The sequence below is a fragment of the Heterocephalus glaber genome, unplaced genomic scaffold (assembly GCF_053883595.1).
Source record: "Heterocephalus glaber isolate CG9 unplaced genomic scaffold, H.glaber_assembly_v1.0 deba00000937, whole genome shotgun sequence".
Taxonomy (NCBI): domain Eukaryota; kingdom Metazoa; phylum Chordata; class Mammalia; order Rodentia; family Bathyergidae; genus Heterocephalus; species Heterocephalus glaber.
In genome coordinates this window covers 7,529,338-7,545,638 of record NW_028258173.1, presented here as the reverse complement: position 1 = coordinate 7,545,638, position 16,301 = coordinate 7,529,338, and the positions used below count along the sequence as shown (strand labels likewise).

Here is a 16,301-nt window from a genome sequence, read left to right as displayed (position 1 = left end):
GGCTGAGGGAGTACCACCCACCCATCACCCAGCCACTCCCAGAGCCCCACCTGTGAGCACAGGAGGCTCTGGAGGGACACCTGGATACAAGCAGTCAGAGGCAGTCACTTCATTTTTGCAACAAGGAGAGTGAAGGGAATTTCTCCTTTTTGATTTGTGCTTCCGAGCCAGGGATTTAGCTCAGTGGTTCCATTGCCTGCCCTGCAAGTGCAGGGTCCTGAGTTCAATCTCTGGTACAAAAAAAAAGAAAAGGAAAGAGTTGTGCCTCCGATTAAGCCAGGGTCCCTGCATGGTTCTGATACCAGACGCCATGCTCCTCCACCCCATCAGTGCTCAAAGCCCCTCAGACCGTGTCCTAGGGAGGTCCACGCCTCCTGCCCACCTCATCACCCTCTGCCAGCAGGAGCCTCAGTTGTGAGGGGTAGACCATGATGTCTTCTCCCAGAGAAGGATCTGCAAGTCACAGGACTGCAGCCTGGGGTGGGAAGACCTGCAGAGACAGTACAAACTCCAGGGCAAAGTCCCTGGGCTCAAGTCCTAGCTCATTACTTATGGCCTCTGGGACCTTGGACAACTACTTTGCAGCTCCTTGCCTCAGTTTCCCCATCTATAAGATGGGGATGGTGATAATAGCACCTACCTTGTAGGTGATCTGAGCATTGGAGGAATCAGTTATTGTAAAAGTGTGATATGGGCTGGGGGTGCAGCTCAGCGGTACAGCACTTGTCCCTAGCACTACAAATAGAAATAGCTGTATGTGCAGCACATGGTGCCATGAGACATATAAGACAGTGAGCTGGTTTTTGGTTTTTTTTAACCAACTTCTGTTACAAGAAAGGGCAAGGTCAGAAGATTGGGAGACATAGGCAGAATTCTTGAGCCAGATGCTCACCTTCACATGACTGGACACAGCATTTTACCTGCCCAGCTAGGGGTTTGCAAAGGGGCTACTGAGCCACTGTGAGAGAGCAGCACTGGGGACCCAGAGACCTGGGAGCTGTGAGGGACCTGAGCCTGCCACCCCGGGAAGCACACTGGTGGAATGTTTAGCAGGATCCCGGCCTCCGCCCACTCCAAAGCCTGCTTGGACCAATCCCATCTCTCCCTCCAATCTCCCCACCCTGCTGTTCTGCCCAGCACACCTTTCCTGCTGTCCTTTTAAGCACCTTCACAGACAGCACCAGACCCAGCCTAATTTCATTCTCTCCCACTCTGGAAAGGGCAGTGGGCTGGGGAAGCCTGTGTGGGAGTCAGCACCTTTTAGACCCCACTCTGGCGTCTCCTAAGTACCTGAAGCCTCCTGTGGATCTCTTTTCTACCCACCAGCTCTGGAACCCAGGAATGCAGATTGACTTGAATAGTATTCTAAGCAAAACGTTAATAGGGAAAATCTGTGAAAACAGAATTACTCAGTGCATTATGATGGTAAATAAAATTGATTTTTGGATCACCTTGTTTTGAAAGATCAGGCCATTCCCTTTTCCATTAGCAGGGGTAAACAACAACTGACCTTACTTGCAAGGCTCAAGGGTCGAATAAACCTTCCCCCCTGTAATTTAGACCTGTGTGGCATCTTCGCTTTGGCATAGTGAACTGCCCAACATCACAAGGCTGAGCCTGCCCTGGGGAAGACCCCCACTCCCTGCCCCTGCAAGGAGCATCAGGAGACCTCTGATGGTGCTGCTGGCCTTCCCCACCTCCCATGCCAGCTTGAGTCTTCATCAGCGCCCTGTGTGAGGTGGATAAGCTCTTCCCTCTGCCCAGCTCCCTCTCTGGGTCAGCCAGGGCTTGTCACTGGGGTGAGATATACCCACTAAGGCAGTCCGGAAAGCGCAATCTGCCCCTTGGCTGGAAATACGTCTTCCTCTACCTCAGCCTTCAAAGAATCCCTTCTGTCCTGTCCTTCCAGGCACTGGTTCCTAGACCCAGTGGCCCAGAGTGATCCAGGGTGAATGTTAAAAATTGTGCCTCAGGACATTACAACAGAGTTACATATCTTCATGGGCTTTGTGATTCTAAAATCAGGCAATACTTCATTCTATAAAGTAGAACCAGTGTCCCAGTGAGCTCAGCAGAGGAGATATTGTTTGTGATTTTTAAATTTATTTTTGTACGTTGCTGGTGCTGGGGGCGGAATCCAGGGCCTCAGACATGCTGAGCACATGCTGTGCCACTGAGCTACACCACCAGCCCCCTGGATGTTGGTTTTATAGACAGTGAAGGACCGAGAAAGCAGAAACAAGGAACAAAAAACGATTCTGGTCATTTTGAAGTCACTCTCCTTGTAAGGGGAGAAGAGGGAATCTGAGCAACAGAGAAATAACCAGTTGATAAACTTCAAATTAGTTCAGATCCCCTCACCCAGGACTGGGGAATGAACCCAGGGCCTTCACACTGAACTACATCCCAAACATTTTTTATTTTCTATGTCCTAACAGCGATCTTCTGTGGTTTTAATTGAATAACACCAACACTAAGAATTCTTTGCAGAGTCACAGAAATAGAATCTCCCAGGGAAAGGGGCCTGGGAGGTTCTAAGTCTAACAACTCTATCAGCAAGTTTGGGAAATACTGCTTTAAGGAAGGGAGTCTCATACCTGCATGTTCATCAGAATCGCCCAAGGGACTTGTTAAAAATACTTGGAAGAAGAAAATAAAATTTTAAAATAAGACATGCACTTGTAGCTGGTCGTGGTAGCACACACTTATCCCAGCCCCCTGGATAAAGAGGAGGATCCCAAGTTCCAGGCCGGCCTGGGCAGCTTAGTGATTTAGCAAGACCGTGCTCTAAAATATGAAAGGGTTAGGGATGTACCTCAGTGTAAAGGCCCTGGTTTGTTGTTTTGGGTTTTTTTGGTACCAGGTATTGAACTCGGTACCTTGCACTTTCGAGGCAGGCGCCGGAACCACTGAGCTAAATCCCCGGCCCTAAGGCCCTGGTTTTGATCCTGGGTACCAGAAAAAGCAAAGCAAAACAACGCTGCTGAGCCCAACCTGCTTCAGGGTCAGGAAATGTGGCGAGCGCCAGGGAACTCGCACTGCTAGCGTGTGCCTGGGTAAATCTGACACTGCTGGTCTGGGAGCCACACTGGAGAGCAAGTGGCCTCACCCGGTGTCAGCTCTGTGGAGGGGCAGGCTCAGCCTCCGTGGAGACTGTCTGGAGCATTGTGAGCTGTCCAGCAGCATCCCTGATCCCCACCCACCAGGTGCAAATCACATCAGCTCCCTGGTGTGACAAAGAGATCATTCCCAGACATTGTCAGTGTCCTCAGGAGGCAGAGCCACGAGAGACCCCTGGGCTGAACAGTCTCCTGCCCTCCTCCTCCCCTACCCCTCCACTTCCCTCTGGTGCACATGACCCGGGCCTCCAAAACTTTCCTGGGGCCACCGGACAGTCTGCTGCCCCTTGCTTCTCAGGTCAGCAGACCAGCAGCACCCATGGCCAGTTAGTGCTGCAGACTCTCGAGCACTACAGACAAGGTTCCCGGGCGATGTGTGCACAGGGAGTGCTGTGAGAAGCCCCATCTTTGCTTCTAGGAGGCGTAACTAAGGCCTGCTGAGCACACACTTGTGTTAGGTCACAGCCTCTCTGGGGAATTCCCTGAAGACTGCTAAAAGCAATGCTGATACCATTTTTTGGGGGGGGGGGGAACCAGGGATCGAACTCGGGTCCTTGCGCTTGCGCAGCAGGCAGCGAAACCATTGCGCTAAATCCCTGGCCCTACTGGTACCATTTTAACATGCTTAACTTTTTTTTTCCTTAATATTGAGGATTGAACCCCAGGGCCTTTGCACTGAGCTACATCCCCAGCCCTTTTTTTATTTTGAGGCGGGATCTTGCTAAGTCTCTAAGTTGTCCAGGCTGCCCTCTCAGAGTTCTGGGATTACAGGTGTGCACTGTCACACCCAGCCTAATATGCTTAATTGTATGTGTTTTACCTCAGTAAACAAAAATATCCTGGTCAGATGGCCTAGCCACCAGGACTTTTTAGGGTCCCGGGTGTTTGAAAACTTCTGTGTGAGGTTCATTTCATCCTTTCAGGGTCAGAGCTGAGTGCTCGCAGGTGGGGAGACTGGAGCTAGGGGATGTTGGAGAACCTCAGCCAAGCTCACCAGCCATGTAAACTGCACAGCTGGGATTTGGGCCTGGTTCCCCGGGTCTGTGACCCTGTGCCCTCAGCCTGCTGGCTGCCAACTGCTCCTTGCTGCCCTGTTGCACTCGAACACTGCCCTGGGTGGGGTATAGACCCGGTGCTGGTGGCACTCTCTAGGGTGGGCGCAGTGGAGGGAGGACAGCTGGCCTGTGTGTATGCCCTGACCCATGTGGCGCTGGAGGAGTCGCCAGACATGAGGCCTGCCCTAGCTGCTCTGGTGTCCCAAGCCCCTTGAGGCTTGTGATTAAAACTCGGTGCCCAGCTGCTGCGGCTGGCCCAGCTCCCACTTCGAAGAGTTCCGGCCCTTGGCTAGTGCATCTTGACCGTTTTTAATCCCCCCTTTTTTTTCTGGTACTGGGGATTGAACCCAAAATCTTTGCCCTGAGCAACATTCCCACCCCTTTTAAATTTTTTTATTTTGAGACAGAGTCTCACTAAATTAAATGGCCAAGTAACCCAGGCTGGACTTGAACTTGCCACCTTCCTGCCTCAGCCTCTCATCGTGTTGGGATGACAGGTGTGTGCCACCACTCTCGGATGTATTTTAAAAATATCTTTGGGTCTATAATTGGCTGAATCTGTGGATGGAGAGTGGACTCTGCCCTTGGCTCAGCTGTGCCCGCACTAACTCCCCTTCGGTCTCCCTGCAGTACTCTCCCAGCATGAGGGCCACCTACATGTCCGTGGCAGATGAGCACTTGAGGCACTACAGCTGTGAGTTTCCAGCCTAGAGGACTTCCGGATTCCTGTTGCTGCCTTCCTGTTTGGTTTTTAACAAATGCACACACAAGCGGCGTTGCTCTAGTGGAAACCAAAGGCACCTGGGGACCTCGGACTCCTGTGGCTGCAGAGGCGCAGCTGAGACTCCTGGCCAAACTCCCAGGTGGACAGAAGGCCGAGACCCAGGCCTCTCTCCCGCCCCGTTCTCTATCCCAGGGCGCCCCACCCCACCCAGTGGAGAATGGCATCAAGAATGAAGCCGCCCAGGCACTGCCAGCCTGAGATCTGTATTCTCTTGCCTCTTGTCAACTCGACCAAAAACCTGGGCAACTCCTCTTGAGTCCCCTCTGCGCTCCATTTTTTAGCAGGTGACAGTGGCAAGGGCTTATCAGGAGGCGACTTGAGGGGAGGCAGTGTCCCTGATGAGTCCAGAACCCTGTCCAAATCTGAGTTCCTGGGCCACACAGACTGTGCCTGGGCCCTGGAGACACGGTGCAGGCGGCCTGTGCAGCTGGTGGCCCAGGGAAACGCAGCAGAAAGCCTGCCATGTTCTGCCCATCCTCGAGTCCCCAGCTGATGGTCTCAGGTATGGACAAATACTTCACTCTTTTTCCCAGTGTTTCAAAATAGTTTGATGATCCAAAGAATCTCAACTCAGCACATCCAGTTTTTAACCGTAGATTTGGGGCCCATTCCTTAAGCTGGTTTTTCCACTACTATTATAGGTTTGTTTTTGTTTTTGCTTTTGGTACCAGGGGTCGACTATTACAGGTTTTCCAGCCAGTTCATTACAGGTCAGGAGGAGAGGGGAAGAATGGAGTTTTAAATACAGTAAAGGTTAGAGGGGCATCCTGTCCCCAGCTGCTGTTGCAGTGTGTCTGACTTCATCCTGCCCCAGGAGGGAGGCCTACACGCAGTGGAGTCCTCTGCTCCGGAGAACAGCTGAATGCCCAAGACAACAAGCCCATCCCTTTTCTCTTCAAGCAAGTTTGTCATCAAAGGTTTTAGCAAAGTGATACGATTGCAGCTTGATACAAGGACAGGCCTCCTTGCCACCTCCACTGCCCTGCTGTCCCCATGCCAGTGCCCTGGACCCTGCCCTGCTAGGGGAGAAGTAGCTTGTTGGCCAGGAGGACATAATGACCCCCATCTTGCCCACTTCGGGGCCAGGGTAGGGTCTGTGGTGCTTTCAGCCTCCTGCCAACCTGCCTGTCCTGCACACCATCAAGCCTTGCATTCCAAGCAGTGTGGGCAGTGGCTTGGGACAAAGATTCAGTTTCCATTTTGGAAGAGTCACTTTGCCACCACCTACTGACATCAGAGTCCTCTGTGACAGAATTGGGCCACAGGGCATCCGGGGCTCACCGTCTCACCTTCGCTAACCTGTGCATACCATGAACCGTAAACACCGTCATGCGACCGTGTCACGTGCAAATAGCCCTGTGACATCACCGTATCCCTTCTAACACTTCATTATTGGCAACTTAAGGGTTGTTCTTAATACATGTAAACTGAACTAAAATTGCCCAGGTGTCCCACCAACCTCTGTGTACCCGGAAGAGAAGTAAACCACTTGTACTAAAACACGTGCTCGGTCTCTGACTTCGGCGCAGGGAATAATGGCCACCTCTAGCCCCCTCTGCATTCAAAGCATCACAGTGCATGGGGTTACAAGCAAATTCCAGTAGTGATTTGAGGGAGAGAACTGAAAGGGGACTAAGAATGAATGTCCCAGGCCTCTTGCACGGCCTTTAGCTGCTCTTACAAGACTTAAGGACAGGCCTTTTTTCTTCCGTGCTCGTTCTCTGGGGTTCCCCCTAACCACCATTGCTCTTAAGGTTGCTAATAAGTAGCATTTATTGAGTGCTCTGTGTGCCAGGGACTGTCCTAGGTGAGTGTGTGTGTGTGTGTTTAGGGATTTTGTTCTGTTTTTGTTTTTTGTGGCACCTGGGGCTGAACTCAGGGTTGCTCTTATCACTGAGGCCCCCCTTTTCTGAGATAAGGGTCTTGCTAAGTTACACAGGCTGGGATCCCAACTTGAGATCCTCCTGCCTCGGCCAGCCCCCCCCCCCCCCCCCCGTCCCGTAGCTGGGATTACAGGAATGCACTATGGTGCCCAGCTATATATTAATTTTTAATTAAACCTCACAGTAACCCTGGGAAGCCTTTCATTCTACATGTTCATTGACAGATGCATTAAGGCCAAGGGCCTTGTTGGAGATGAGTGCAGAACCAGGAGTTTCTAGCCCAGAGCTCCAGCCCCAGCCCACTGCTGGGCACCTCCAAATGGTACCCAGGGATGGGTCACACAGTGGTGCCTCCCACATGAAGCTGCCCTCCACTCCTCCACCAGCCTCATGTGCTCCTTGCTGCAGGCTCCCCCCAAACACTTGCCCTCCCTGGGCCGCCTGTCCAGGCAGGAGCCTTGGAGACACAGCACCCTTCCTGCTTGCTTTGCTGAGTCCCTGGGGAAGCAGGGCCAGCCAGGGGTTGGGGCGACTCCAGCTTCAATCTTGAAGCCATAAGCAGCTGATGATGCTTCATTGCTCTCCCCAGGTGGACTGCACTTTAAGGAGCCCCTGGAATGAGTAGCTGAAGCATCCTCAGGGAGCACTTGAGGGGAGATCCAGATAGCCCTGCAGAAGTAGGTGTCAAAATACACCTCCCTTGAGAGCAGTGTTTTCCCAGCCCTCCTCTCTGGTCTCAGGATACCACAAGCAGCAAGGAAATGGCTCAGAGAATGAGGAAACACTTTCCATGGCTAATTTGATGTTTTGAGGGCAGCTGCAGCTCCAGGGCCTAATGAGCCTGGCTTTGGGGCCTTTTATTGTCTCTGATCTGGACCGAACCTAGTTCCAGCAGGGTCCTGAAGCAGGAAGGAGGCCCTGGGAATGCCTGGGCCTAAGGGTGGTTCGGTTATCGCTGTATGTGGCACCTCCCTTCCCACACTGGCCTGCAGCAGTGGAGTGGGGAGAGGGGTCACTGCCACTATCCACCACCCAGGCTCCCCTTGACCATCCTCTGAGCTGCCTGGCTGCAGACTGCAGGGAGATGGGCAGCCAGTTAACCTGGAGAGGAAGAGCGGTGACTGCCAGGCCCTTGCATGCATGTCCAGGCCATCTTTCACCTAACTTGCCATACAGCAGGTCCTTCTCCAAACTTATTTCCCCCTCGTGTTTTCCCAGCTGTGAAGCTTTGCAGCCTCATATGCAGGAGCAGCAGGAAGGTACCCTGCCCTTAGGCCTGGTGTGCTCACTGGCAAACACTCAGGCAAGGAGAATTACTTTCCTCTCCCCTGCTTTCTTTCATTTCATCAAAATGTACTGACTTAATCGCAAGGGCCAGCCAATGACAGCTATGAGCCAAGCCTGAACTCCTGCTTTGTATGGCCTGTGAGTATAGAATCATTTGTGATTTATTTGTAGATAGGGTCTCACTGTGTTGCCCAAGCTGGTCTCAAATTCCTGGGCTCAAGAGATCCCCCTACCTCAGCTTCCCTGGTGCTGGACCTACAGGCGGGTGTACTGTACTTGGCTAGATTTTACGTGTGTGTGTGTGTGTGTGTGTGTGTGTGTGTGTGTGTGTGTGTTACTGGAGACTGAACCCAGGGCCTTCATACCAAGCTACAGCCCCAATCCATTTTCAGTTTTTGTTTTGAGACAAGATTTCACTAAGTTGCCCAGGTTGGGCTCATATTTGCAATCCTCCTGCCTCAGCCTTCCAGAGTGCTGAGATCACAAGTGTGTTCCACCATGCCTGGCTTACACTTTTTATTTTGTTTGTTTATTTATTTATTTATTTATCGCAGTGCTTGGTATTGAACACAGGGCCTAATATATGCTAGGCAAGCACTCTACCATTAAGCTACATCCTCAGCCCTACTTTTTACATTTTTAAATGGTTAAAAAAAATCAGACATTCGCAACTGATTTTGATGGTAGGAAACACTAACTTTGAACTGCAATTAAGCAAAATGTTATCCTTTCCCAAAGGAACTCCACTCTTCTCATTAGTAAATCTGTATCACAAAAAACTGTAATCAATTATAACTTTTAATTTTACCAATCAAAAAAATGTGGAAATTGGCTTTGTCTTTGGTCATATAAATACTTAAATAGTGTCTTTGATTTCACCTCTTGAACTACAAAGCCTAAGATATTTGCTATCTTTACAGTAGTATAGTTTGGTGACCCTTTGCTTTCTCAAAATTCTGGGACAACAGAAGTATCTAAAGCAAGCATAGTCCTGGACTTTATGGAATTTACAAATAAGCCAGTAACATAATCAACACTGATTTGCTTAGATACAAGTTCAAAGTCTTGTACAGACAAGATTCCTGGTCTTGTGCTTCCTGTTTGGGCTTGTCTCAGGCTTTTTTTGTTTTTGCGGTGTAGAGATGAAACACAAGGCCTAGAGCAGGTTAGGCAAGCACACCACTGCTGAGCTACATCCCCTGCCCATTGTCTGTTTGCTTTAATCTTTTTCTTTTTTCCTGATTACAAGAAGAATATGTAATGCAAACATTCCAAACTTTACAAAAAATGTGAGAAAAAGTCCCCCTAATCCTCAACCCAGAACAAAGCTCCATGAAGTTTGATGTATATTTTCCAAATTTTGTTCTAAAGTATTTGTAGAAATATAACTGCACTACACATACTGTTCTACAGTTGCTTTTTCTATAAGTAAAACATATTCCTATCGTCCTTTAAAAATCTGCTCCCTTTTTAACCACTGACGCGTGCAAGTAGACAATTTCAGATTCAAACTCTGCTAAGGAAGTGCTGTCTTCCTGCCTGGCGGCGATCTGTCAGCTCAGCTGGGTGACTTTGGCAAGCACAAGGCAAAAGCCTTCCCGGGCTCACTCAGCGTAAAAAGCAGCACGCAACGAATGCCTCCTGAACACACAACTGACAGGTGGCGCTTAGGGTCATGGTAGTTACACACGCCTGTCACCCTGTTTCATAGGAATCAGTCAAGAGCCATCCCTAAATCCTAGGTGACAGGTGGGGACCATGGGATAATGGAGAAAGGCCACATGGGGAGGTAAGGACCTTCTTCCTGGTAAGTTGGGGTTAACGGAGTGTTTGCAGCATCTGAACAGCAAGGTTGCGCAGGCAGGTCAAGATCGGGACCAATGCTGATAAAGAGGCCTGGAGACCTAGATCTGAGGGACATGCACACATGCAGTCACCAATGCCATGGAGAGAGGCGGGGCTGTGCAAAAAGGCTGGGAAGCATCCCCAACACTGGTGGAACGCACAGAAGAGAAAGCCAAGGAAACAAAGAAGCAGAAGGCAGACAAGCTGGAGAGGTGAGGAGGGGCAAGCAACACACCTCAGGTAGCAGAAGAACAGGATGGCAGCTAATGAGTCAGGCAGCTGAGAGGTCTTGGCCTTGCTGGTCTTTCAAGGAAGATGATGGTTTTCCCCTTGTGAAAGAGGGAAGGAAGAAGAGCCGACCAGAGAGAAGACTGAAGTGTGTGGTTGATAGACTAACTGCTAGCACAACCTTTCCCTGAACTCCCCCTCTCAAATTCTGAGTGCTTTGTGGGGACCAGCGCCTCAGCTTTGACTCCAACTCCAGCCTCCCTCTCCGGGTCTAGGTGGAGAGAGGAAGACAACCTGACTACACCTGCTGTGTCCTTCCCTGTCAGTCTTCCACCTTCACCATTCCCAGATAATGTAACATCTAACAGTAGCATGTCAGGGCTGCCTTGTCACAGACGCAGTGTCCAGGCCACGTGGCACGTTAAAAGATTTGGTGTCCTCTGAAATGCCTAAAGAGTTTCCACTTTTCCAAAATCTCCTTTTCCAGCTTACCCCAGAGATACACTTGAATATGGCTCCTGCTCTCTTTTCTACTCTCTTCCTTTGTCTTTTTCTACATGAACTGTGAATGACTTTTTTAGTCTGGATTCCCAGTTCCCCAAGAAAAGCCCCATCTGTAGGGACCCCAGTATTGGGAGCAATTCTACATAATTTGGGGGAAAAATCATTTCACAAATTATGATTAGGCCTAGTTTTCCTGCCGACAGGAAAACTATGTCATGTTGAGACATAACTCCATTTTCACCTTCAGTCACAGCTAAAACCTCAATGGTCCCATGATGCTGTGATGCTCCAGGGCAGGATTACATCAGCTGAAGGCATCTTCCTAATCAACATAAGTTCTTTGTGACCTAGGATCTTGATCTGCATAAATTCCTCATTGTCCTAGGATTATCACTGCCCTCTGAGTCATCTGTTACTCCCCACGTACTGAATAAAAGTGTGGCAAGCTTGGGATCCTTCATTTTTTTGCTGCCCAAAGCAACATTGATCAGGCCCAAAGCTCAGCTTCTTCTCTAAGTCTTGTTTCCTGTCTTTATTAATTAATTTTCTTTGCGTTATTGTGGCTCACAGGAGACCAGGACTCACTGCAGAGGTTCTAGTAATGTCCCCTTTCCCTGTCCCCTACACACCAGTCCAAGTGGGATATGTCCCTTGGGCAGAACAGCTGCCTTGGAGTACTCAAATATTATGTGGCTCAGAGCTTTAAACAAAGAGAGGGCTGAAGAGCTAGGAGGACCAGTCTGCATGGGTGACAGTGGGACTAGAGGGGAGAGGGACTCTTACCCTGAGATGACAGGAGAGTTCTTGTCTACGCTATGTGAGAGAGCAATTGATGCTTCTTAACCAGGGGCAAAATGTGGAGTAGGTGGTCTCACCAGGGGTGTGACAGATGCCTTCACAGGAAGCTTTGGCAAACCAAGCACTGCGGCAAGCACTCCGACAACAGTGATGAATGGGCAAGAGTGCCATTTTCCAGGCACTCAGTCCGTGAAGATGACTAGGCACACAGCAACCGTCCTGCCAGATGTGTTACACACACCTTATTCCTGCAATTCAGGACACACCTTGCTTTAAGCATTGGTGAGGAAAGCAGGTGGTGTCTACCAAATGTTATAATATTGCCCATTACTGGCCATGGAACGTTAAGTCTGTTGTAGGAGAATTCCAGATAATGTATGTAGATATTCTGCATTCAAGAAGGTCAAAGGTAACTCCCCACTTTTTTTTCTTTTTGGTGCTGGGAATTGAACCCAAGACTTTTGCACTGAGCTACATCCCCAACCCTTTTCTACTTTTCATTTTGAGATTAAAGTACCCATTTTGCTCAAGCTGGGTTCAAATTTGCAGTCCTCCTGCCTCAGCCTCCCAGAACATTGGGATTACAGAGGTTTACAGGCGTGTGCCACCATCTGCAGCTTCTCCCCATTGGGGAGACATTCATAGCAACTTCCTTCGAAAGCATACAGTAAGGAAGAGGGTGCAGAGTAACTCCAGAGTGGAGAAGCCTGACAAACACTAGGTCAGCCAAGCATGGAGTGACCAGTCACATGGACAGCAGTACCTGGATGTGATGAGAAGGGTACTTTATCTTTGTGGTCACTCTCCCCAAAACCTATAATTCCAGTCTAATCATGAAAAAAAAATCAAGCACATCCCAATCGAGAATCATTCTGCAAACATCAGGACCTGTACGAATCAAAACTGTCAAGGTCATCAAAAACCAGGATGGTCGGAGAAACTGTCATGGCCAGGGGGAACCTGAGAAGACGTGATGACTAAGTGTAATATGAGAAACTAGTGCAGGAGAAAAGCTATTAGGGAGAAATGAAGGGGACATTTGAATCAAGCACGGACTTTAGTTCAGAATAGTGCGAATCAGTATTGGCTCACTAATTTTAAAATTTTTATCCTATTAATGTAAGGTGGTAATTATGGAGGAAACTGGATGTGGGGCACATGTGAACACTCAATACTCTCCATCCAACTTTTCTGTAAATCCAAAACTTTTAAAGTAAAAATTTATTTTATTTTTAAATTTTTTTTTCTGTTCAGCTAGTTTATTTATTATTTTATATTCTGGAAAAATCCAATGGATATCTCTTAGTCAATAAGATTACATTTTAAAAGTTTATTTTAAAAGGGGACAGCAACTATGCTCACTTTCACCATTGGTATTCGACACAGTACTAAAAGCTCTTGCCAAGGCAATTAGAAAAGAGAAAAGTAATAAAAGGCATCTAAGAAGGGAAGAAGTAAAATTACCTCGGTTCACAGATGATATAATCTTATATGTAGAAATCGAAATATTCAGAAACTTGTTGTTGTTAATAGACAAATTTAGCAGGCTGGGGATTTAGCTCAGTGGCACCACACCTGCCTCCCAAGAGCAAGGTCCTGAGTTCGATCCCCAGTACCAAAAATAAAAATAAACAAATTTAGCAAAGTAACTGTATATAGAGTCAACACACCAAAATTAGCTACATTTCCTTACACTAACAATGAAAAATATCAAAAAGTAAATTAAGAAAATAATTTTGTTTACAAAAGCACCAAAAAGAATAAAGTACTTACAAACTAACCAAGGAGAGGAAAGATGTCTACAATAAAAACTGAAAGGGCCGGGGATTTAGCTTAGTGGTTCCGCCACCTGCCTGCAAGTGCAAGGAACCAAGTTTGATCCCTAATACTAAAAGACAAACAAACAAGCAAAAAAAAAAAAAAAACCCCACAAAACTGAAATATATTGTTGAAAGAAATTAAAGAAGACATAAATGAATGGAAAGATACATATATATATATATTTGTGGATTGGGAGACTTAATATTATTAAGATGTCAGTACTACCTAAAATTATCTACAGAGTCAATGCAATCCCTATCAAAATCCCAATGATTTTTTTAAAGAAATAGAAAAATCCGTCTTGCTGAAGCTGAAGCTCAGTGGTAGAGCACTTGCCTAGCATGTGTGATCCTCAGGGCTTCAAAATAATAATAATAATAATAATAATAATAATAATAATAATAAAAAAGATCTATCCTACAATTCATATGGGATAGCTAAAACACTCTTTATAAAGAACTAAGCTGGAGGACTCACAGTTTCTGATTTTAAAATTTAATAAATGCTATATTCATCAAAAAGTTTAGTATGAGCATAAAGACAGACATATAGACCAATGGAACAGACTAGCATCTAGAAATAAAACTTTGAACACATGGTTAAATCATTTTCAACATGGAGATCCAGACAGTGGAGAAAGGCAGTCTTTTTTTGGCAATGCTAAGGATGGGTCTCATGGCTTTACATATGTGAGGCAAGTGCACTACCACTGAGCTCCACACGAAGCCCCAGAAAGATGGTCTTTTTAACAAATGATGCTGGGAATATTGGATATCCACACACAAAAGAAGGAAGTTGGACCCTTACCTAACATCATGTACAAAAACTAACTCAAAGTGGATTCATGGCCTAAATGTAAGACCTAAAACTACGAAACTCTTAGAAGAAAACACAGGGAAACATTTTTGCAACATTGGATTTGAGAACAATGTCTTGGATATGACAGGAAAGACACAGGCAGCAAAAGAAAAAGTAGACAAACTGAACTTTATAAAATTTTAAAAATGTACGCATCAAAAGATAGGGCCGGGGATTTAGCTCAGTGGTTTCACCGCCTGCTGCACAAGCTTGAGGACCCGAGTTCGATCCCCGGTACTAAAAAACAAAAAAACAAAACAAACAAAAAAAGATCCTATCAAGGGGCCAAGGATTTAGCTCAGTGGTGCCACTGCCTGCTTCGCAAGCGCAAGGTCCCAAGTTCGATGCCTGGTACCAAAAAAAAAGATACTATCAAAAGTTTGGCATGGTGGTGCACAGCTGTAATCCCAGGCAGGAGGATTGCCCTGAGTTCGAGGCCAGCCTGGGCTACACAGTGAGTTCAAGGCCAGCCTGAACTATATAGCAAGACCTTGTCTCAAGAAAAAATTTTTTTTAAAGATATTATCAAGAGAGTAAAAAAGTAACCGGCAAAAAAGGAGAAGATATTTGTAATCTGCTGTGGTATTAATGTTCATAATACACGGACAACTCCTAAGACTCAACAACCAAAAATAACCCAATTCAAAAATAAGCAAAAACTTTTGTTCTGTTTATTTTATAACAATTTTAATAAAATGGAAAAAGAACTGCATGTGGATTATGATGCAGTCTGGGGGATGTCCAGGGACAGGGGCTGATCTCAGCAAAGGATTCTGTTGCCAATTATGCTGTGATTGAGTGGTGAGTCTTGAGAGATACTGCATTTTTTTCCCCTGAGGTCCTGTGAACACTCCTTATTATAACCCTGGGGGCTTCCCGGAGTGGCTGGTGTGGGCCTGCCAGGAGGTTACCAACGAGCAGTTTCTGTTTCCGAAGTAGTTGGCAGCACTCAGGCCTTCTGAGGGTGGGGAGCCTGTAATAAATGGTTGCAATAATAAGAGAAAGGAGGCTGCCATTTGCGTTGAACTTTTCCCATTTCCCCTTTCTTGTCTACCCACCCCTACTTGTGCTTCCAGAGAATAATGCGTCATCAGAGAGTGGTCACTTCCCAGAGCCAGTGGGTCGGGGAATTCCACCCCCAAAGAGCCATCAATACCCCTTTAGGGTGCAGATCCCTCTTCCTCTCTTGCTCACAGCTCCCCCCATCTGGAATGCTCCCCCTACTCGTCCTGCCTCCCTCTGCAGTTCATATCCATTTTCCAGGGCCCAGTTCCAACCCAATTCCCACTTCCTGGATGATTCATTCCCTGCCTGCTCCAGTCCAAATCTCCGTTGTCCACCCCTGAGTCCAGGCTAATCTTAGTCCCTATGCGTCCCTCCTGGCTCTGCCGTCAGCGTGGGGCTGGGCACTCCTCCCAATATCCTCTAAGAGCTGCCACTGTCCCCTCACTTTGCAGATGCAGAAGGTTGAGTCTTAGAAAAGGAAAGTAACTTGCCCAAGGTCATACGATAAGTAAATACCAAGGGTCCACAGCTCCATGAAGCACTCAGGACTTTTCCTGGAGATGGTCTCTGGGACTTTAGATGTGCTTTTCTAACCCCAAATTCCCTTCATTGAGCTCACATTATCTCACTTATTGCCTTAACCTGGCGAGAAGTAAAATACCTGAATACACGTTTGCAATGTGCCAACCACGCAGCTAAGCTGTGGAAACACCCAACCCCTTGCTCTCAAGGAGTTTCTACCCTAGCGGCTTGGTCGGACGTGTTTATTATACAACGTGCGGGGAATACGGGGCGCGGGCGATTGCAGGAAGTAGCAAAATGGCCTGCCAACATTAAAGCAGTTTGCAGAGCTTGCCTTCACCCCCCAGGACTCAGGGCTTCCCAAGCACTGACCGTTTTTCTTGCATTGTCTCGGGACCTTGCCAGATGCCTATCTGTAGACGTGGATAAGCCCCCTGGCGAAGCGCCTACAAATGTTTATTACCACTACCGGTATTTCACTAACTCCGTTAACTTTCCTCCTCCTCCACAGACCTCCGGAAGAGGGAGAAGAGATCGCTACGCTTCAGAGGCGCCCCACAGAGTCACGTGCTCCGGGTCGCCCTCCCAGCCC

General features: G+C 47.8%; 1 protein-coding gene and 1 long non-coding RNA gene across 5 annotated transcripts in view; one reads left to right on the top strand and one right to left on the bottom strand.

Annotated features, from left to right (window-relative positions):
• The window catches only part of Ttyh2 (tweety family member 2), a 42,875-nt gene extending 36,417 nt beyond the window's left edge, over positions 1–6,458 (top strand). For all 4 annotated transcript variants that reach the window (XM_004860582.4, XM_087208555.1, XM_021240978.2 and 1 more), the window contains one exon: positions 4,805–6,458. In XM_004860582.4, the coding sequence (XP_004860639.2) occupies positions 4,805–4,885 (81 nt within the window). In that variant the 3' untranslated portion in view covers positions 4,886–6,458. The remainder of the gene's footprint in view (positions 1–4,804) is intronic.
• Positions 6,459–14,823: 8,365 nt separating this feature from the next.
• LOC110345060 (uncharacterized) lies at positions 14,824–16,283 on the bottom strand. Its single transcript, XR_002388096.2, has 2 exons — positions 16,082–16,283; positions 14,824–15,155 (listed from the first exon to the last, which is right to left on the bottom strand). It is a non-coding gene; the product is annotated as an uncharacterized LOC110345060 (long non-coding RNA).
• Between the last annotated feature and the right edge of the window lie 18 nt (positions 16,284–16,301).